The following is a 23504-nucleotide window of genomic DNA, read 5'->3' on the forward strand; positions in this document are numbered from 1 at the left end:
CACCACCCTCCCGTACTTGTAACAACTCCAGATGCCACACATGAATGCCTTAGCAAGACCAGGAGCGAAGCTCTTATTCAAATCACATTTCTCACCACAGCAGTGAATTCTAAAGACCCTTTTCTATGAGATTAAAACTCCTGGCTGTGTACACTACCACCTTGCACATATTTTATGCCCCCCCCATCATGAAATCACAAAATACTTTCTAAGGGGCATTGGTTATTAGTGCCCTTTAAGAGGGGGGAGTTAAGCACAGAGTAGTGATGAAACACATGAAAATCCAGTAGCAGAATTACACAACTCCTCATCACATCCTTCAATCTAAGTATTTATATAATAAATGTTGTTAATGGACTATAACAAACAACTTAGTTTAGTCAGCGTATAAAAAAAAAATAAATCAGCAATTTCAGGCCAACTGATAGTAAAGCCAAACAGCAAAGAAAGCTCATACACAGACAAGTAAATAGAACTATTTTCATAGATTTATTTGAAAAATACTTACAAAAGCAAGTATGTTTGACACTAAAATAGTTAAACTTATTCTGTGTTTACATTGGTATAATTAAGCGTGCAGCATTAACAGTCTTTTCTGTTTGAAGCATTGTTAGTTTGCCTTAAGGAAGTGGGGAAATTTCTGGTTTACTGATGAACAGTGTCTCCCTGCCACTTCCTCAGCGGCAAATATAGCTGTGATCTCTGTCCAAGATCTCAGCACACTGAAAATTGGGTTTGCCTCACTAACTGCCAGCCTGGCAAATGTACATTTATTGGAACCTGGAAGGTAGGTCAGTTTTTTCCCCTAGTAAGGAACAGGGGGGAGGAAGGAGAGGAAAACAAAAGGACTGCCTTTGTATACAAAGAATTAACCAAAGCTACATTTAATGAAAGAGTCCTTAAAAACGTCCTTTTGGCCATCCTCCTTTAAAACATGCAAAACATACCCGTAACCAATGCCCCTTAAGCTTATCTTTCCTATAGCACTTTTTTGTTAGGAGAGGCTGGGACTAGTATAGCCATCCATACCCCATCCAGACAGCAGTTCAGTAGTGTCAGGAAGAAATACAGTGCAATTAGTTTCCACATACTGTATAGCTACATTTTAAGACAAAACTGGCACAGATACCAACTGAAGAAGTTTGCCGTCTCTTTATAATCTACACCCAGGCAACAGCTATAGTCTGTTCTCAGGGGGATTTCCAGGGTGCAAGGAGTGGAAAGGATCTCACCAGCCATTATTTTGCATGGTGCCAGTAGCTGCTGCTGCTCGGGCCAGCATATTTCTGTGTGCTTCAGAAGCAGAAGAAAAAGTCCCACCCATCAAGTGAACTGGCAGTATTCGCCTTCTGCCAGGCTGAGGGGTATAGCTGTTCTGTCGCCAGTCTTCCTCTGGGGGCACATCAACTCTCCTTGGACCTGGAGCCTTAGTACAAGAGGGGGGCACAGGACAACCTTGAGGAGCACCAGGATCCCAAGAAGGCTCACGTGGTATTCTTAAAGTGCTATAGTCTGTGCTGCGTGGCAGCCTGCAACTGACTGTATAGGATTCATGCATCTGACGTTGTGAGGGCTGCTGGAGAAAGCCCTCCTGTAACCTTTTGGCGGCCTGGCCAGCATACCCCCCCCAGAGCGTGGTTCGTTTATCTGGTAACGTGGCTGTTTGTTTAGCAGTGTAGCTTGTGTTCAGCCAGTGGCCAGTGACACTTGATGCTCCACCTCCTAAATGCGGATTAACAAGAGGCCTTTGCCCCTGGGACAGGGTGCCTTTGGGTGCATAAGGTAGGCTCCCATAGCTCAGTGCCACACCTGGGTAGTCTTCACCTTGGAAAGCTTCACCCCCGTCAGGCACAACCAGAAGTTTCTGGATGATGTTCTTCTGATCTCCTGGGTGGGGTAGGGAGGGAGGGGAAAAAAAGCAGGAGGGGGGAAAGACAAAAGTAAAAGCTTTGCTTAGTTATGTTTTATTTATTGCTGTTTCCTCACAGAACGCAAGTGACAGTAAAAGCTAAACTAAATCACTAGCACTTCCAGTTACTGGTTGACGTGCAATTCTGAATGAAAACTAGCAGCACCTGTTCTAGCATTAATTTTCCTTTCTGCATTTCCTCTTTGCCCTATGCTACAGCTACTGTCACAGGCCTCACAAAACGAAAGATTTCTTTAGCAGCAATCTCTCTTGTGTTATCAAGAAGGAATCCCCCCCCAAAAAAATCAAAGCTGATAGATCAAAACAGTTTTTTTTTTTTTGTTACACATGGAAAAAAAAAATCTCATGCAGAAATTAGTTACTTCTACCAGTACAACTGTATGTGTGTTTTGCTCGAATTAGTAGCTTGTGGAAAGATTCTTATATGTAACTACATAGTGATGGGTTTTACTCCTACTTTTACACAGAAGAAAATACCTCAAAAATGTGAACATGATTTTATATTAAGTAGTAGTCATCATGTTTCCATAAAGATTATTCCCTTCTGTTATGTCCACTTAGCACAGCATCACTGAACATCTCAAAAGGGACAGAGAAAGAGAATTGATTAATCCTTCCAAATTTCTGGAGGAATTCAGGCAGATAGCGAAACACCATTATGAAAGACAAGCCTTGTAGAGCTGTATTTCAGCAGTACTTCCAATCATGAAGGAGGATGAAAAATCCTGTGATTACCTGATGCTTTACGTGCCTTGCCCACCATGCTGGGCATCAGTGCATCATGGGGTAGGTGCTGCACCTGGTTTGGGTTGTGCTGGGGATCAAAGGGAAACACGGGAGGATCATGGGGGAAAGGAGGGGAGGTGGAGCTGCAAGAACGGTGGCTGGTTTCCACTGGCATTTTCCTCATGTTTGGTGCTTCCTTTTACAAAATGAGAAAGGAGGAGAAAAAAACAGAAAACGATGAGTAAACACAAAGTTGGGTTGAATCAAGCAACAACAGTGGTGATCCAAGGAAAGGGATGAGTCACTGGAACAAAAACATGCATCTGTATGTGAAGAAAAAAAAAAAAAAAAAGCAACTCTAGCCATCCATTAAGGTTCTCAGTGCAGCAGTGATCACTTCAACTGACTGGAAATATACCAAGGAAAAGAAAGCCATGGAGTTTTGGTTCACACTGGCACATTAACAGGTGAGTCACTGACTTGAGCCTAGAGACTAACTTGAACAGTAGCAACAGAGAGCCATCAGTTGTCTCCGTTATAGGGATAAAACCTTCAACAGAGGGACCAGCGGCCAGCTCGGGGTTTTAACTTGCTTCTGCCACCACTCCCAGGCATATATCAAAGCCCTCAGTAAAGCATGCCGAGGAGCAAATACTCATATTCAAGATTACAAGTTTACATATTCCTGGCTCATGGCAGTCAGCCCAGTCAGAAATTTATCAACCAGCCTGAATAACTAATTTTGCAACTCATACTCTATGCTTATTATGCAGTTGGTTTCAAATCAAATCTTAGGCACAGTTAATAAATAAATAAATAAAAATAATTAGATTCAAGCCAAACCTTTGTATTAAGATCTGGTTATGTTGCTAAACAACAACAATAATCTATTACTGTTTTCCTCACTGGCAGTTTTAACTTACACTTAAGACCGCTTAACAAAGATAACACAGGAAAGTCAATTTCTCTCTATTTTTAGTTGCTTCCTCTATGTAATTGGCAGCATTATGTACCATTACTTAAATTATCTACCCTTTATGCTTACTTTTACTTGCTAAAAATGTCACTTGCTGAATATACTCACAAGAGAGCAGAAACTTTCACATGACTACTGTAATCTCTTTTTAAAGTCACAGGTGTATTAAGAACTTTACTGAAACATAACTCAGAGTCAACAGAAAAAATGTTTTTATACTGGATGACTTTTGGTATCAGCAAGTAATACTAACTTGCAAGCTCATCTGCTGCAATTGGTACAACTCTATGACGACTCCTGAAGAAGATGTTATTTAAATAAAAGTTTATTCTTTTTTCAAAAAAGAGAGCAAAAAATCCACAAAGATATCATCGTCTTCCATCACCTTGCTTACTATCCAGTTGTCTGCTGTCTTATTTATTATCTACTAAAGGCAGACAAAGAAAACACGAATGCTAGATGCAGCTGATGGCTCTTCAGAAAACTGTACATCATATTCAACTTACAAAACTCTGAGAAGAGACCAAGGTCTCCTCTCTGTTTGTGATGACTGTCCCACTGAGACTGCGAGCAATGCGCCGGAAATTCTCTGCACTGTACATTCCCTCCTCTTCTGGTTCCCTATGTTCTCTGGTATACATGACCTGCAGAAAACAACATAAATTTCAGAAAAGGTCTCTCCGTAACATCAATTTTGCATAGTAATTATCGAGAAGGTATCAACTTAAATCTAACAGACCACAGCAGTGAAATTCTACAACCTTTTCTTTTCTAAAGTCCTTCATTCAGGTCTTAGCTGAGAGTGAGAGAAGCTGGCAACAGATGGAAACTTCTTTCTGTTGTTGACTCTGACCAAGGAATACTACCATCCATCAACAGACTGTAGCAAACACCAAATTAAACTCTAGTCCTTCAAAAAACACAGTGACACAGTCAACGAAAGAAAGTACCAGTTCTAGTGCAGGTGATGATAATAACAAGACATAGTTTACGTAAGTTGCAACACATAACAGTTCACGATATGTTTGAATAGACTTAGACCTTAAAGTTTTCAGGGGTGCATGACCTTAAGGTCAGAATTTAGATAATTTTATTGCATGCAAGCTGCATGCAGCACAAGTCACTCGTATTTTACCTAACTAATCCTGAGCTGGACTGCATTTAAATTTCTCTGATCATTGATTAACATCAATGATTCCACTGCCTTTTTACAACGTGTTCCACTTCTCCCATTGTAAATTCTTTCACTCACACAGTCTTAGCCCTTCCCTCCCTCCCTAGCATGTCTTATTAATGCGTTGTCACCTTGGAGACAGAAGAGACACTGGATCCATACAGACTGCGCTCGATCTCTGCTGTTGGAGTTTTCGAGAGACCCATGCCACTTGTAGCATGCAGCTTCTTCACATTTAGGTTTGCAGAGACTGGGAAAGAAACAAAAATGGTATGGTTAAACTCCAGGCTTGAATGAATATTATGATACAATTTTATCTGTCTTAGATCTGACTCTGGCACAGAAATACAAATATGTACTATACACACAAAATGAGAAGTAATTAGAGATTCTTTTAACATTAATACACAAGCTAACTCACAGAATCCCCTAGGGAAAAAAGTTTGTTACTCCTGTTTCACTTGCCCCTGTGCAGGCTTCTAGGGAACAGTTACTGAACATATAACAGAGTTAAGCTACCTAGGGTAAACAAGACACCATCTTTAAGTTGTGCCTCCCCTCCCCCAGCACACTGTCTATTCCCCTCTAATGCTACAGTTTATCAGCCATTTGTTGTGCTTGTTAACTGTGTAAAAGCATTATTTTTAAAAGATGACGACCATGGTTATTTCATTTCAGTGCAATCCCACAACCAGTAATAAACTGAAACTTCTTAGGAAATATATAGGCAGATCAGTGGCCTAAAAATAAAAATCCATCACAGGGAACCTATCTATAAATAAAGAAAAGTTGAGGTGCTGGTAGCACTGCATTTCCTGCATTGAGAAAGTGTTTGGAAGATTATCTCTTTGGGCCTTCATTCCCTGGTATAAATCTCTAGTAACAGAACGGTGGCATTTTCACCATGATTCTGAATACAAAGGTCTGACAAAAATAGTTGCTACAGGCCAGAAAGCTTAAAAGACATTTGTACATGAATAGATAATCCAAGACAGAAGTGAGAAAGAGCTGTCCCAGATCCACTCAGGCAAATTTCATCCAGTTCATTACAGTAGATGAATTGGATCAACTCAAGATCCAATCAATTTTTTAACAGAATTTGCCAAATTTAGTAAGAAACATTTGAAAGTCACAGCAAATCAGAAGTAAAGAGCTCACGTGGAATTTAAGTTTTGCAGAGTATCTACATCTCACCCCTCAGGTACAAGGTGGGAAAACAGGAGAGAGAAGAGTCAACATAAGAAATATGGAATTTGATGACAGTACCCTTTGGCTCCAGTTAACGCTAAAGCAACTGTTAGATATCTAGAAAGAGGTTCAAAATCAGTATGCTAAGGAGAAACACCTAGAGACCTTCTGATCCAAGCCCATACAAGAGAGTACCAGTGATGACAGATCTTGCCTAAGCCTGAAAGGAAACCAAAGACCCTGAATGCAAAATGACCTTCTTAATATGTGTTATCTGGTCTGCCAGTGTACCGCAAGACAAGAGAATTTCATAGAGTATTTGAGCTGTTGAATAAAATCTGTTCAAAAAGAGTTTACTATCAATATTCCCTCTGCCCATAGCCTGGCTTCATTTGTCAGAAAGGATGGAGGCTCCACATCCATGGGTGCAGGGCAGGAAAAAAAAATTGCCTTGCATATATATTGCACCACTTTGGTACCTACAAAATTTTGGGTAGCCTTGTATTTGATCAAAAAATTCGTAGCTCTAATGCAATGGCATGGAGCCTAAAGAACTTTGTTTCACTTATGCTGAGCAGAGAATCAATGCTGTCCTACCCCAGGCAGCAGATTAGGTCAGCTTAAGTGGAATGAGACCACTAGCATCAGACTCTAATTGACTGGGTGGCTCCAGCAATGTCAGAGCTGTTCTCACCAAAAGCAACTGAATATGTTAGCTTGCTTTTGGCACCAACTAATCTAAAAGGTCTCAAAGATAATGCAGATCATGCTCCCATGGGACCACTTCACAAGTAATTTTTCAGAAGCTCTAACAGATCTGTAAACACTTCTATAAGTTTTTCCAGGTGCAGATTAAATTCTCACATATTAATCGGTTAGAATTCACAAATTCTGAAAACATTCACTTTGGACAGAAAAATAGCTTACTGAACTCCAGAGGTGATGTAGGACTTTCAGACAAATTCAGTAGTCTTGGCCTAAACAGCTAGTTCTCTGCTTGAAAATAGGATTAATTATTCCTTTGCTATTCTACAGATACCTTCTGTTTGCCAAGATCAGTGACTATTCTGCAGCCTCCCCAGGCTATGACAGTGCTTCTGTCTTTATGGTCAGAAAGTTTTCAGAATCTGCAACCTGAAACTTTCTGTATCTGTGTACAAATTCATGCCCATTTAACTAAACTGATGTGAAAAGATACCTTCACCTAATAGTGGTGTACGCAGGCAGGTCAACCAAGAAAAACAGCTGCAGAATTCTTACCTGATTGGTCAAATGGATACCTAGCACTGTCCTGTCTTCCCAAGAGAGGTCTAGGGGCCTGAGATGCCTGCAGACTAGTCTGATAGAGGGATTCCAGTTCTGAGAGCTCCTGTTCTGTATCTTGATTCCACTGTGGATGCAGATGTACTGGGATCCTGCTCAAGTCATCTCCAACTGCCCTCTGATCAGAAAGGGATGGACTCCTCCCAGGTACAGGAAGCCATTCAGTTTTCTTATTATCCTTCTGAGAACTGTAATACCTAGTAACGTTATTCACCCAACAGTCCACAGGCATAGAGGCAACCATGCTACTAGCAGCTCCATCGTCCCCCTGCTTCATTCCTCCATCATGACCATGGTAGGGTGCAGGATCTGCTACATTTTGTCCACCTCTTCTACATAGCTCTTCGCTGTGAGGACAAAGACTCTTAGAAGCAACAAGCTGGGCACTAAAGCCCTCCAAAGAAACTACCCCATCCCTAATATCCACAGATGAGTGCAATTTTTCAGAAGACTGGTTTCTGTTCTCTTGGCCTTGATGGATTAGCTGTCTGTAACCAGAGGGTGAAGGGTTGATAGAGGATTTTTGTATTAGATTTGGAGACTTCTCATCCTGACACACTGCAGCAATCCAGCCTTTTTCATGAGCACCCTTCCTCTGGGAGACTGCATGCATTTTCTGAAACTGCTCTGCCAGTGAACGAACATGTCCCTTCATACTAAAAGCCTCAGATTTACAACCTTCTGCTGTGCCATATTCATTCTGTGAGGGTGATAAAATCTCATGGCTGTTTGCTCTGGAGTATTGATTTGTTTTCTGGAAAGGATCCAGGGAGCACTGCAGTGAAGGGGATGAAGCTGCAGGGGTCATTGCATGATAGTCTCCTAAATGATCAATGCTGGCCTGTACTGGAGAACTTGAAAGTTTCGAACAAGGACTGTGCTGGCCATCTTTTCCAGGAGATACTGCTTGTGGTGAATGTGTACAAGGAAACAGTGTAGGCAAAGACCCAGAGTTTATTGTGTTAGCCTTGGTTTTGTACTGAGATGTGAGAATAGCTGTTATGTTATGAACCTCTTCTAACTTGCTGCTACTGCAGCATTCCCTATAGTCTTTTGGTCCTGTGGCTGTGGTCTCAAATTCCACACTATGGTGGGCATCATTCTCAGTTCTTGCAGACCTCTCTGCCAGCCCTTGCCTACAGGGAAAAGAGGGAACTTGGTCATGAAAATCAGCAGAAGCAGACTGAATGTTTGGAGAGCTCCTGTTGGATGGATTGCTTTCAGAAGGGGGCAAGGAGGAAGACTCTGGATATAATGATGAGTGCAATTCATGGCAGGAAGCAGGTGGGTGGAAGAAAGAACTGGACCCAAATTCCACTTCTTTGTTGGGTTCCAGTGGTACCTCCTGGCTCAGCAGTACTTGGAGCGGGCCAGTCTGTTCACTAAAACACAGAAGGGTAAATGATTAGCAGTAGGTATTGCTTACGTTATCCCTAGGATGCAGGGCTTACACTGTGACATACACCTCATGGTTTTCTTCACTTAACTGGATTCTAGAGAACTTTGTATTAATTCAACGGGTATATACATGTTAGTTCTTTGTGTCCAAGACTTATTTTTTTCTACTGTAATTGATCTGTTGAATCCATTTCATATTTTAGGAGTATTTTTACTATAAATATGCTTTTTATAAACATCAGTATTCCTGTATAGCACCCTAGGCACTTTAACCAGTAGCCTGAGTGCGTGCATAGAGATAACTATAAGAATAATAAATATAGCATTTATATAAAATAACCCCCCTCCTTTCCAGCATTGACATCTTAGATATTTTTGTGAATATTCTGGACAAGTTCATGATCTGAACATGAACTGACAACATTTCCCACAAGGTCCTCTCTCTTCAGGTAACTCTGTGAAGAATGAGTTGAGAAATGGAAGAAACAGGTTGAAATCTTTCTCCTATTATCTTTGTATTCTCAGCTTTGACATATTTATCCAACAAGTTAAAGTCAGATAAAGTTCAAGTTAAATACATAACTATTACTTTCTAATAATTTATATTTTATATATATTTCCATAGAATTTTTTGTACTTGTCTTATGTACAAATGTAAGACAATTATGTCATTGAGTCACACTTGTGCTTGACATTTTTCTGCACTTAGTTGGCATTTTAACGTGCAGACAGGAAAAAAAAGTATCAGATCCAAGTGCCTGTGGAAAAAACGGAGAGATACAAACAGCTCATAGAGAACTTAAGGAAATCAGTCTAGTTTAAAAGCAACCAAACTGAAAACTTCTGTTACTCAGAGCACTGTTTATCGTTTACTAGAGTAGCACATTAAAAAAATATGAGTTTGCAGAATCAACGCTGCACTCAAAAACTTGGTGCAATTATTTTTAAAGGATAAAAGGACTCTCCTATAACTATGCTTTGTTTCTTTCTTGAAATGCAAAGGACAAAACTTATCATGAAGAACTGGCTGATATGCATAGCAGAATAACTTTGTCTGTGAGTAATTGCAAACTTTGCACTGTTTACAGTGTTATTTATATCAAAGCAAGACTATAAAACTCTGGTTATGAATAGATTATCTTTTCATTGGCTGCAACATTAACATTTGTTTCAACAGAATTTTTTGCAAAAGTAATGTTCTTTTCACAGAGCAGCAGTAAGTTCAGCATTAACGGAATTAGTTCAGAAAGTTCCTTTTTCTTTCATTTTCTTAGAATCTGCCAAACTACATAATCGGGGCTTTGCATTTCTCCTGTAAAAGAGGATGTAATGGATCCCTGATTGACAAAAAGATCAGCCCTCATTACATATAATTCAACTACTGCAGGAAAAGAAAAGAACATTTTGAACTATAGCCTGGCAGGTGTGCAAATTAACTGAATTGCAGTATGTAACTGTATGTGGTGTTCTAAAAAAAAGGAAAAGAAAAAGGATTCTCACATGAGATGTCATCTAAGCATCTGGTAGCACAGCATATAAGAAAGGGAAGAGGAAAGAAAAGTAACAAGCAGCAGCCTAGAAATTATGTAGGGATAATCTAGTGTTTGAAGGGAATGGCATGGGAAGAAAGGAAGATTAAGATGCATGCTAAAGAGGGAAGGAACAAAGGATCAGTTAGAGCACAGAGTTCATTGTGCTACAGTTAAAATCAGTACGTAAGAAAGAATCATGAAGAGATGCTGAAGAGGCTGCTAAGGCCAGCCAACAGGCAGCTGGGGAGCACAGAAAAAAATGAGAAATGGCATAGCGTCAATGAGGGTAATCAAGGTGATCAGGATCTAGATCTGAGAGCTGTACCAGTGCCCCACTAGAGAAATGGACTAGAAAAAGATCAACGTATTTGACACCTTTCAGACTACAGACCACTAATACACATGTTGATTGCTGTCCCCTACATAAAAACTGCAACAGCAAGAATTTCACTATAGTACTCTTTTACTGATTGAGTCCTGAAATTACTCCTGATTCTAAAGTTACACATTTCATCTTAATACACACATCCCACACATCCCTGTGTGATCAGGCTAATATAGTATTTATTGTATTCTTTCCCTCAGTGCACAAAATGTTGGTGCTGTCAGGTGCTAGAATTTGCTGTCATAGACCACAATTTGAACATGTGCACAGTGAACTATGCTACAAAAAGAAGAGGTAGCTGACCCTCCTATAATATGATTTAACTTAAGGAAGAAAGAAATGAAGAGTAACACCACAGGATTTGGACTATCCAGGGGAATATATAGAGTCCACTATTTCTTTTCAGATTGTACTGCTCATAGATGCAGCTCAGGTCTGGTCTAGGCGATATACTTGGACTACCTTGTAGACTGGGCCATGGTGCCACCCTGTGGTGGGTGGCAGGTTGGCGGCGGCAGCGGCTGCGATGGCTGTTGGTGCTGCATGCGATCCTGGAGGCTCCGGGCTTTTCGGATACTGATTTGCAGCTTCTTATCGACTAGGGCTCTGCTGTGAGTGCTAGAGCTGGCATCATGCATGGCAAGTCTTAGTTTAGCTAAAATGCAAAAGAAAACACAGCAGAAACAAAAAAAGAAAAAAAACAGGAATAAAATTGGAAAAAAAAAGAAAAAGATGCAGCAAGAACGTAAAACATGGACCATGCGAATATTGCCATGAAAGAGTTCACAAAGATGCTACTGTTTCCTTTAATGCACATTCAGCTTAGCCATGTGTCCAAACAAGTTAATTGAAACTAAACCAAAATGAAGTTGCAAAAAATTATTCATGTTTCAGCCAAACTTCTCATCCCCCTTACACAGATTCTTTCCAGCCCTACCACAATTCTACTTCATTCTTCATCTATCCTTTTCTTGTATCTGGGACTTCCTTTATGTGTAGAAGTAGACAGATGGGATCTGAAATCTAGCATGCATCTTGTTGGAATGGAAGCTAGTATGTATAATAGCAGTACATTAATCTGCAGTCCGTAAGAGTCAATTTTTAGACACAAATGCACAGTAAATACCCACTCTGTCTGCAACTCTTCTGTACAGAAAGGGAAGAGTGTGGAGTGAGACAACCAGCCAATCATAATGAAAAAGACTGAAAACAAAATGAAATCACATAGCACACATTCCCAGAGGTCACAGAATGCACTTAGCACATCAGCGGCCTGATTTTTTTTTCTCCCCCTGAGACTCAGCTACAGCATAGCTCATTCCTTTTGCTCTAGAAGACTCTAGAGTGGGCTACCTTTTCTTCCTATGCTGCACCTTCCTTGAGGACAGGTGAATTCGATCCCTTTTGTAGTTCAGCCTAAAGACTGGAAAAAGTTGTGAACTGAGAGCACAGCGGCAGGAGGAGATACCTACACCAGGTGCTCATTGAAATGCACCTATTAGTATCAAAAAGGACATCAGTGCTGAACTAAGCAAGAGTAAAGGAATGCTAACACAAAAAGGAAAGGGGATGAAGGGAAATGGGACTAAAATCCCCAAAAGGTAACACTTGAAAAAGTAAAGGTTCTGTCTCCCAACACCTTCCTAAAGACCAGAAGGATACCCATATTACCACCTGACCATTTAAGGTGATTCATTATTACAGACTTTTTCTCCGTGATATTAGTAAATTGTCAGAAGCGCAACAGCTCAAGCAGTTAGAGTTACTTACATATAGCTTCGTTACATAGAGCCAAAGCTGCAGCACAATCCCCCTTCTGCTCCTGATTCAGCGACTCTTCAAAGATTGAGTCTGCCTCCTGCATGGACTTCTCAAAGCCATCACTCCTCCCTGCAACAGGCAGCACCCTTCATTTTGTTTTTATTCTTTGTGGAACGCTCACTTACCCTCACCCCCATTTGTGAGCACCAAATTCTTCCATATATTGTGTCATTGATGGTAAGACTCTCACAGAGGCTGCATATATCCCAGACCACCTACTGCAACATCTAAACTTCAACAGAAGTGTAAAATGAGCATCTTAACATATTTAGGTCATACAAGCACACAGTATGAGCTGAAAATTATGTGAACCAGGTTTTTTCCCCCTCAAACTTTGTTTACCTGAGAGGGTGTACTAGCTTAATGTGTTATTTTCAGCAACCTAAACCGGTACAAAAGATTGTATGAACATACCACAGACTCAATTCAGATGACTTCTGTCAAGTACAAATTGGCCTGAATTTATAATTATATCTAAATCAAAATGAATTAGTAAAATAAACACAGCAGGTCAGGGTTTTCCCTGAACTACATTATCACAAGTCCCCTGCCAGAAATCATCTGTCTCCTCTCCAGATATCCAATTACTTCCATACAAAAGGTCTTCAATCTGAAACACCTGAGATGCCCAGGGGACAATACTCAAGACTTGAGTGTGAGTGTAAATGGCTGCAAGAGACTCTTCTACAAATGCGTATTAAGTGAATACACTCACTGCTGAACAAGGTATTTCAGAATACGAAAGTCTAATGGTCTTGTAGCTTTAGGAGGAAAAACACAAGGGGAAAGAGCTGAGAAAAAAAAGAATTACTAGTCTAGAATTCTTTGTGCAATAAGTAAAAACAAAACAGTGCTGTAGAAAAGGATAAATCATCCTTGGATACAGAAGAGAAAGAAAAAGCACTGTGTCCTGGCATAAGAATAATTGAGACAAGAAAATACCTAATCTTTTGTCATTTAATAGACATTATGCAAGTCATGCAGTAAAATGTATAAGATCAAACAAGGCAAGAGAAAAAATAAACTAAAAATTCTCAAGCTTTATTTTTTAAATTTTCTTGCTTTGGTAGAAAATATGAGTAATTTTCTCAGTCAAAAAGAAAGTATACTTCTTCAATTTGCATAATATATATGCTATGGCTTGGTCTGCTCCCTAACACCCTCATGGACACATGCAAACAAACTTTCTTATTCCATGAACCCCGAATAATTCTTATGAAAAGCATTGACTGCAGAGAGAAGCGAGAGTTGTTAGAGCAGAGAATCAATCAAGCAGCACCATCAGTTCCAAAATCAAGGCTACTGAGGCTCATAATCAAGGCAAGTATAACTGCAGTTAGCTTTCTTTGTATGAATTTAGCAATTTACTTGAAGGAAATGAGTCACAAATGTTCTGAAGTTCTGTGTACAAGCCTTCCAGGCAGCCAGGCAGTCTGATAATGTTAAGCTATTATATTTCTGACTGGGGTGGGGAGAGGCTTCATGGGAACAAATGAAGATCTTCCCAGCTCCCAAGTCAGTGACTAATAAACTCTTTAAACCTTCTAGTACAGTCTTCCCAGATTTTAAGCACTTTTTTTTTTTTTTTTTTTTTTTTTTAATAAGGAAGAGCTTAGCAATCTTTGCTTCTACCAACTAACTCAACAGGAGAACAAAGGAGAATGTCTTGGAGAACTAAGCTGCTATCTCTGGGGTAGGGGGAGTGGGGAAGACAATACTTGTGGTCAAGAAGAGAGGTTACATTTTCAAATTTCAAAACATTAGCATTACAAAAATAAACACAACTACTAATTAAAGTATCTGTCCACTTTGGCAGATCAGAATTTTTCAAGTGGTTACTTGCAGGTCACAGCAGAACCATAAGACAGCAGAAGTTACAAGAACATCCCCAGAACCGCATGTTCCCACAGAGATCACAATTTCCAATGCTGTGACACAGTGGCATTGCAGCTGCCACTGAGCAGCTGGCATGCCTGCAGGCTCCAGAGAGCTGGCTGTGATTTGGAGTGACCCCGAGCTGCAGCACACAGGCCCCTCAGCTCTTAAGGCCCTTCCCTACGGCAAGAGGTTTGAACAAGCACCGGGAGCCCAGGAGGCCTGGCAAAATGGGCAAGCACAGGCCAGAGCAACTCGGTGGGTTTGCCCCATGCATTTTCACGCATTCGTGATGGCAGAGTCTGGGCATCCACAGCACTTGCCTTGGCTCTGCTGACCCACCAAGAGCCCCAGCTTTCAATTTGTTGCCAAGCTTCAGGCTCCATACTCAGCTCTGGCAACGTACTTCATCCCACCTCTGCTGTAACTCCCCTGACTGGCTGACACCATCTGGGAGACTGCAGACTAAAACAAAGGTGCTACACGTGAATCCTGTCAAGGTCCTTCTGCCTCAGCTTCCTTCTTCCAGTTACACCTCCTTTTCTGCTGCTGTTCCCTGTCAGGATTGTGAGAGGTCAGGGAAAAAGACAGAACCCCTTAATGTTTGACTTCATTTCTTTTTTTTTTCCATTCTGGTCCCTTAGGAAAGACGTGTATGCTAAACACTGTCCACACTTTTGACGTTAGTCCCAGCAGCAGGAATTATAAAGGCAGGAACAAGCAGAATTATTTAGGCCAGTAATACTGCCAGAAAGAAACAGGAAAAAAAAAAAAAAAAACATGGCCTAATCAGGCAAGCTCTGCTGCAGGTGGACCTAGACAGTCTAAAAGTACAAACTGCTCTGCTGTTTTCAAGAGGTTGGTCAAAGCCTTATGCAAAATCTAGAGATCAACATTGGTAACAGTGCACATTACCACACAAAAACGAAGAGGTGCAAATAGAGTAGAGATACCTCTGCAAAAGGCAGCTTCGCTTTGCTTATTGAAGACATAATTTGGTCGAAATATAACAGTCTCTAGTTCTCAAATATGTTTTTCTACACGCTATAGGACTGAAATTGATGCTTTTCACCAATAGAAGATAGAAAAATTATACTCTGAAGGAGGAGGAAGAGAGGGACAGATAGACACTTGCAATAGAAAAATGTAAGTCCAGAAGTTCAAAGAACTTCAAAACTACAATCCTGTACAACATACTCCACTCAAAAAGTTACCCTGATTCTGTAGTTCGTCTAGATCCATGAATCTGCTGGGACGAGGATTAAAGCCCATTGCTGCCTCCATTTCCTTTTCTCGTTTCCTGCGTAGTTCTTGCTCCTGTGCTCTCCTTGCCACCTCCTCTTGTAATTCATCCAGTTCACTCTTTAATGGGACAAGCATTTCCCCACCTTAAAAAAAAAAAAGTTATATTTGATAGCAAAAGATAGAAAACCTCTTAAAGTTGTTTTTCTATATAGTTACTCTATAACAGTACTTTTTTCTTTTTTTTAATCTTTTCCATAAACTTATTTCAGGAAAGGAATAAAAAGAAACACAGGACTGGCTAAAGAGCACCTGAAGAACATACAAAATTTGTAATTAGCAAAACAATGATGAGAGCATACTTATTTTATTCACTGTATGTGGGTTAGGTTTTTTTGAGGAGGCTGGATAGCGCTTCATTGTTACTTCAGTCAGTGGCTACAGAAACCCTTACTTCGACACAAAGAAGAAGATGTACAAATAGCATGTATGAGCAGCAAGGGAAAGCCTTATGCTGACTTAGCAATATTCATGGAATTATGTCTTTAACTCAAATTTGTGGTTTTAAAGATCTCAGTTTATGTATTTCAGACTTGGACTGCACAGTTCAAGTGTTCTCAAATGGTTTTGTTAGATGTGCAATTTATATCAACCTAGTAAAAATTAACAATGTCATATGAGACTAGGTTGAAAGCGTGGGGAGGTTTGTTTTGTCTTGTTTTTTTAACTCTAAACTGGATCTATAGTAGAGAGCTATATTGTTGCACCTGTACAGGACTCTATCTGACAGCAATAAATGGATTAAAAGAGCTGTGCATATTTAACAGTGTTGCCAGTAGGTCAAGGGAGGTAATCCTGCCCCTCTACTCAGCCCTGGGGAGGCCTCATCTCGAGTCCTGTGTCCAGTTCTGGGCTCCCCAGGACAAGAGAGACATGGAGCTACTGCATGTCCAGCATAGAGCTATGAGAATGATCAGAGGGCATCTGCCCTATGAGGAACGGCTGCAAGAGCTGGGCCTCTTCAGCCTGGGGAAGAGAAGACGGAGGGGGGGATCTTATCAATGTGTACAAGTACCTGAAGGGAGGGTGTCAAGGGGACGGGGACAAACTCTTTTCAGTTGTCCCGTGTGACAGGACAAGAGGCAAAGGGCAGAAACAGTTCCGCCTGAACACGAGGGGGGAATTTCTTCCCTGTGAGAGTGACGGAGCACTGGGACAGCTTGCCCAGAGAGCTTGTGGAGTCTCCTTCTCTGGAGATATTCAAGGCCCGCCTGGATGCAACCCTGGCTAACATGCTCTAGGTGACCCTGCTTGAGCAGGGGGGTTGGACTAGATAATCTCCAGTGGTCCCCTCCAACCTTACTGATTCTATGATTCTATTAAAAGAAAAAGTAATATTAATTAGGAAGAATACAATGTACATTAGAAAACAGCAGGTTGACCTGCTAGCAGAGCAAGACCATCGAATTTCAGGTTACAAATTCCGTCTTATTAAATTTTACTTTGAAAACTTGGAAGAAGACATATACGAATGTAAACACAAATAGCTTTTATAAATAATCAAGACCATCCATATGCCAAATCAAAAGCTTCAACTATGAGTTTGAGCATCATCTAGGATACAGCCTTGATATCAATAGGAATTCTGGATCTACTAATAAATGTTGATGCTGGTTTTATCACTAAACTTCACTGGAACTCTTAGCAGAAAAATGGCACTGTCCACCTCTCACAGCTCAGAGCTATTGTCAACAGCACACAGCATTTTCCTATATTATAAATACCTGATTAGCTTAAAAATACAAGAAGTACTCTAAGTACATCTCAAGACTTAATTTTTTAAAGCAAATTAATAAGCAATGCCAAACAAAATTGAATTGTTATAGTTAGAAAAATCCCACTCTATTATGCTCAGGGAAAGATTTCTTTTTACTACTTGTATCTTGCATACTTTGATACAAATTTTACAATATGTGCCACACTCCATCCATCTCTCTGCCCCAAGCAATTTGGTCTCCACTTGCCTCCTCTGTATTACTGACTCCGGTAGAAATGCTGCAGTATTGCTCGCAGCTCCCCTGGAGCACAGCCTGTCCCTGGATCCATTGACCCATGAAACAGAGTGGAACAGAGAGAATCATTTGAAGAGAGAACTCTACATTGATGCTGAATCCTTGAGGCTTCTTATCATGCTTGTAATTTGTAAACAATACTATGCCAAGTTAGCCAGATCATTAGCTTTGGTAAGTAAAAGACTCCAACTGAATCTGCGTAAGTAGATGAAAAGGGAAGAAAATAATCACCTATCACAATTTCCTGATACTGCAAAAAGCAGTCTTCATTCTCAATTCAACTATGGCATGTATTCAAAAAAAAAAAAAAAAAAACTCCCCTCCTCCTTCCCTCCCTTTCCCTTCCCCATACAGTCTCTGGAATAAGATATTTGTTCAGAAGGATAAATGAATGGAATATATATCTGCAGAAAAGCTCCTCTTTAGCTCAATCTTCCAATTGTTATCCATTCTCATTTCTGAATTTTAAAAGCCATTATAAGCTTCTTTTCAGGTTTCATCAATCCTACCAAGTTATTATGAATCATTTTTGGGAAGGTATTTTCCACTGATGGCAGAACACTGAATTATGGGAAAGACTAGGAAACACAGCTTTACTTTATTAGTTAAGTCAATGTTTAAAATAAATGCTAGAGCAACATGACCAAAGAAATATTCCAATAAATTTTTTGCAATCCCTTCTGGTAAACTGAAGTCATATCTTGCAAAGCTGTATCGTATTCCTTAATGTTTCTTTTCCCTTTCTTATAATTTCACTGTGAAGATAAACATGTAGAAAGTAAAAAACTCCTCCAACACAATTTATCTTACAGAACCACTACTGTTAAAGTGAGGAAATACATTTTACCATTTCCAATGGGGTGCTGGCTGTTCACCCAGCTCCCAGTTGAGGTGGACTCCACTTCCAAGATGCTGCTACTGTGAGACTTCGGAATGTTACGCCAGGCAGGAACCAATCCACCAGCTCGCTTCATATGGACATCCCTCCAAAAAGAGAATAATTACAGTTCATCATCTTACTAATCTTTTCAGGAGAAGCGAACTCTCTATTTCTCAGCATCACAAAAATATTTATTTCCTTTTAACCACCATAGCTCCATGGAAAGAATACCTAAAGACTACCATAGGAAAACCTTGGGAGAAACAGGGGAAGACAAGGCAAATGGGGGAGGAGGAAGAATCTAAACTCCTTCACATGTTCTATTTTCCGTATTTGATTCTCTCTTGACACTGGAATCCCTGCAAGTCCCTGAGTGTAAGAAACACCTTCTCCTTAACACAAACCTTCAGTTACACATCTGATACAAAAGAGACAATAAAAATTGCAAAGTCTCCCAACACCTAGCTTTTCCTGTTCATTTGCTGCACACCTTAATCCCACAAAGTGTGAAAAGAAGTCACAAAGAAAAGAAGTCTGGTAAGCATGCTCCCCTTGAGAAGAGTGTTTGCAGGTATACCACTCTTTGCTATTTACCACACGTCATTTGCTCAAATCCTCAGTTGATAACTGTGGAACTTGATAGAAAATCCCTACTAAACAGAGCACTTGTATTTCCATGGGAGAAGGTGAGAAGTAGCAAACACTAAAGACATACTTCGATAGCTGTTATCAGCAGACTCTTGGACCTTAAAATTTACTGCTCCAGCCTTAAATAATCTTAGATTATGACAGTCAGAGTTGCCAGAGCCAAGGTGGGAAACACATTGTGCTGCCTATTTATTTTTGCATACTAAATATTGCAAATGTCTTGCAAGTCTTCAGTGAAGCTCTCAAACTGAAAAGGTCACAGATATCCCTACAAGACTAACTATTTCTGATTTTGTACAAGGATTATACTACCTAGTTTGATACTTTAGCTTTTAAATCATAATCTAAAGGTACAACTCTGTTTTAGATGCATAATTTTAGCTAACATTTCTCATTCAATCGAATTCCATTTCTCTTCCTTCTCACTGTCAATATTGCAGTAAGAAAAGGAATCAAACTTGTTCAGGTTCTTATTACGATTCTATTTCTTCCCTGCACAAAAAATCCCTGTATCACAACCTAGGATCACCGGTTTTTTTTGGTCTGTTAATTAAAAAAAAAAAAAAAAAAAAACAAAAAAACACCCTCAACAGTGTTATATAGCAACAACGAAAAAACTTTCACAAATGAAATTTGATAAAATCTACCTGTGGGTGCTTGAGGTTTCAGACAAGGGCAAGTCCAGACTAACTGGGCTGTTGCTGTTGCGTTCACTGCTCTCATAGCCAGACTCCATCCTCTGTATTAGATGAGGACGCTGTTCCACCGTATGCTGTGTTCCCCGGCCAAGCATACCACGCTTATATCTGACACTTGATTGGCTTGATCTCGTTTCTTGAATAGCACGGTCCTTCACCTCATTCTCCATAAATTCTTTACCTGTCAAGATAAAAGAGCACAGGTCAGTAGAAGATCTAAACTTCTTTCTAGTAAATTATCATATTTTAGCTTCTCAACTGTGCTTAAACCAGAAATGCTGCCTTTTGCTGGTCTTACTCGAACTTAGAAGAAGCAAGGAAAAAAAATGCTTTGACAGTGTTCCTTGTAAAATTAATCTATTCAACAAATTTATTTTGGAATCCCCTCTGTGGTATAACTTACCATATTCAATTGATTTTATTTTTTGTGCGGAAGAGTAAGAATCAAATCTGGAGAGGAAAAGAAATCCCTTCAATCTGTATTTGTAAAAGATCATTATATAGTACACTTAATTGTGCCATTAGTCTTTTTGGTTTATATTTGTTATTCTATCCTGTCATACCTACTTCAAACACTGCACTTTTTACATTGTTTACTTTGCCATTTACGATTTGAAGAGGCTAACATAATATTAGCTCATGTAAGACAGGCAAAGTGGTTTTTGTGCCCCCCCAATCCTTGCTGGTTTTAATGTGTTCCTACCTGCCTCTGCTTTACTCTTTTTCTTTCCTTTTTCTTTATTTTCCTCCTTTTCTGCAGGCCTCCAAATTTCTACAGCTACATGCCCATTAACCACAAACCTAATGACAGTCACACAAACCTCTTCCTTCTCATCCAAACTCTATTAAGGTATCTCAGAAAAGGAGCGTAGCAGCTCCAATAGCATAAGAGCATACATGACATGAATTGGCAAACACCTGCTCTCCATATCCTTTACAGTTTCAGGAATAAACCTGCTATTGATAGGGAGTAAAACACCATGATATATTTTACAGATCAGAGGAAAGGGAGTGAGGCACTGTGGAAAGAGAGACAAATGAAGCCCAAATTTTGTTCACAAAAGATTTCACTACCTTCAAAAACCATACAACTGAGGACAAAACCTCTAGACACAAGTTGAAAAGCTGCTACAATGCAAAATGGTCCCAGATGAATTATCATTCACTGCCAGGCTCTTATCCTCATAAGAAGCACTCAGCACTAGTACATGAGGTACTCGTGCCCCCATAGTCTGAGATGTCACGCAACAAATACCATGATGGGCCAGATGAACTTGAGACCAAACAGAAGAACATTCCATATGATGAACTTACAGATATGTAACAATCTAGCCCAGGATCTGCTTAAGTAGTGCAGATAGCAATCTTTCTCCTACTATTTCCTTAAGTGTGCAATTTAACAAATGGGAAAACAAACAGAAATATACCGGAAACATGCATACCCACACAGAAACTACTCAAGGACATGACTCACCACTGACCTAAATGCCATGTTCAAAAACACTTTCCTATTTTACTTAAATAAAACCAGATAGTGGGAAAGTTACAAATTCCACACATTAAAGTACTCTGAAATAAATCTTTCTTCTTAACCTCTTACCTGCATCTTCAGAGAAGGGGCTAAGCTGGGTATAACCACAATGTTTCCTCTTGTCCTTACTGAAGATGCTGTCTATGTTCAGAGACTCTCTTTTGGGTCTCCAGGTTGGCCGGTACCTGCTAGATGAACTAGATTTAGATTCACTGCTGGTACTCTCCATTTCCCAGTCTCGAGAATGTGCAGGCAGGCTTTTTGAGGGTCGTGTTTCTGCCTGATCCGTACCACTCCCTCCACGAGGAGAATTCTGGTTGGTTTGAGAAATCTGCTGTGGTCTGCTGTGGATCATATTGCTGACTGTCTCTTTAAATTCCCTCAGTCTGCTGGTGCTGCTGGATGGTTTGGGGGCAGCTCTGGGGGCTTGTTTCTCCTTCAAGGTTTCTCCTGTGGTTTACAAAAGAGACAGCAAAGCAACAAAAATAACTTCAGATTAAACTAGCAGCCCTATTCACAGCATTTTTCTGCAGGCTTAGAGAAGTAATACAAGCAAAAGTAAGGAGATCAAAATGCAGACACAAACATGAAATAGGGAGAGAAATGCACATAAACATTGAGGATAATCAAAAACAAGCAGAAAAAGATATTTATATTTGAAAAAAAAAAAAAAAAAAAAAAAAAAAAACACTCTTACCTTCACTATGGTATCCCGATGACTGTGCCTCATCCCCTTTTCGCCGAGAACGGCTAGAACTCCTTTTGCGGTCTGCCAGAGAGCCCTTTTTGGAAATGTGCCTCTGATTACACTCACTGTCAGTCAGGTGTCCTGAAAGGATAGAAGAACACAGTTTAGATGACAAGAGCCCTTGGACTGAGTGTCCTGTGTGCTAAGAATAGTAGGGCTCTCCTGATTCTCAGGAACAGCAGACGCTCCAATGCTAACTGTCAGTTTTTGGTAAGCAAAACTTTTGCTTTAAACAATGTGTACCCAAAAGTTTTTGGTTTTATTTTCAGGTTTTCTGTTTAGTTGGGGTTTTTTTTTTTAGGTCACAAAAGAGCAATAAGGCTCCTCCAAGGGGTTCTCTGATTAATGAGAGAACTCATCCACAAGGAGAAAAAGTAGTTGACTGCGCCTTGTCTTCCAGCACTCTTACATCTCTAACCACCACAGACACAAACCTTCTGAGCACAGTTTGCTTGCCACTATTCTGTTCAGTGAGGGCTCAGACACATGAACAATTTACCATGTAATAATACATTACTGCACATCATCAGTTGCTCTGTGCTAACCATTTGCACTCCCTTCGCCTGCAGCAGATACTAAGTAACTCAAGTTAGTTTAGTCTACAATGCAAGAGCCTCAGTTAGCTCTCAAGGGCTAAGCCAGCTAATTCAAATCTGCCACAAGCTAAGAGCATACACACAAACCATCAGCATGGATTAGCTGACACACAGCCATGTACCCTTACCATGGCTCATGTGCCCAAGTTCTAACATTCTCTCTTGCACACAATTTATTCCCTTTTACCTCACATCAAATGATAACTGAGAGAGTATTTAGATAGGTATGACAGATTTTCGTGTTACTATTTCTTTTTTTATTTTATAGTTCTCACACATTCACAGTCCTAAACCTGCAAGCACAAACACGTTTGTGACTTTACTCACGTGAGCAGTCCGAAGCAGAGATGCAGGATAAGAAGGGAATTTATGAATAAGCTACAAAGACTTTTCTCTATTGTTTATTCTACCAACTTTCATCGTGCACAGGATGATAAGAAGTGAAAATCTCTATTACCCAATAGCTGATTAACAGTCCCCAGACTACACAATTGGTTGTTCTGAGCCTGCCCCTTTCTCTAGGGAGGTCGTATCATAAAAGTATAACACTGAACAATATTTGAAGTAGAATTTACAAATAAAATCATACCTTTGAGGCATATTAAAAAGCAAAAGAATAATTCATTTCAGCTATGGTTGCTACAAAAATATAACAATACACAAGTAGGAAGGAATCCAACAAACAAGAATCAAGCAATACAAAGACTTGCATTTCTATTCATTTGTGAAATAGAGAGTGATTTTGCAGTTCAAACTCTTTA

The 23504-nt window shown here is 40.0% G+C and overlaps 1 protein-coding gene across 8 annotated transcripts in view; it reads right to left on the bottom strand.

Annotated features, from left to right (window-relative positions):
* Positions 1–470: 470 nt before the first annotated feature.
* USP54 (ubiquitin specific peptidase 54) overlaps positions 471–23504 on the bottom strand; it is a 90803-nt gene continuing 67769 nt past the window's right edge. For 6 of the 8 annotated variants that reach the window (XM_085312244.1, XM_085312241.1, XM_085312239.1 and 3 more), the window contains 12 exons: positions 22097–22228; positions 21469–21849; positions 19818–20049; positions 18490–18626; positions 15543–15716; positions 12403–12522; positions 11095–11287; positions 7255–8699; positions 4938–5056; positions 4139–4276; positions 2666–2852; positions 471–1887 (listed from right to left, as the gene is read on the bottom strand). In XM_085312244.1, the coding sequence (XP_085168370.1) occupies positions 1229–1887; positions 2666–2852; positions 4139–4276; positions 4938–5056; positions 7255–8699; positions 11095–11287; positions 12403–12522; positions 15543–15716; positions 18490–18626; positions 19818–20049; positions 21469–21849; positions 22097–22228 (3917 nt within the window). In that variant the 3' untranslated portion in view covers positions 471–1228. The remainder of the gene's footprint in view (positions 1888–2665; positions 2853–4138; positions 4277–4937; positions 5057–7254; positions 8700–11094; positions 11288–12402; positions 12523–15542; positions 15717–18489; positions 18627–19817; positions 20050–21468; positions 21850–22096; positions 22229–23504) is intronic. The other 2 variants (XM_085312245.1, XM_085312246.1) reach the window with 2 other exon arrangements.

This window comes from Rhea americana, unplaced genomic scaffold, assembly GCF_003343005.1.
Source record: "Rhea americana isolate MKP2758 unplaced genomic scaffold, rheAme1 scaffold_36, whole genome shotgun sequence".
Classification (NCBI taxonomy): Eukaryota; Metazoa; Chordata; class Aves; order Rheiformes; family Rheidae; genus Rhea; species Rhea americana.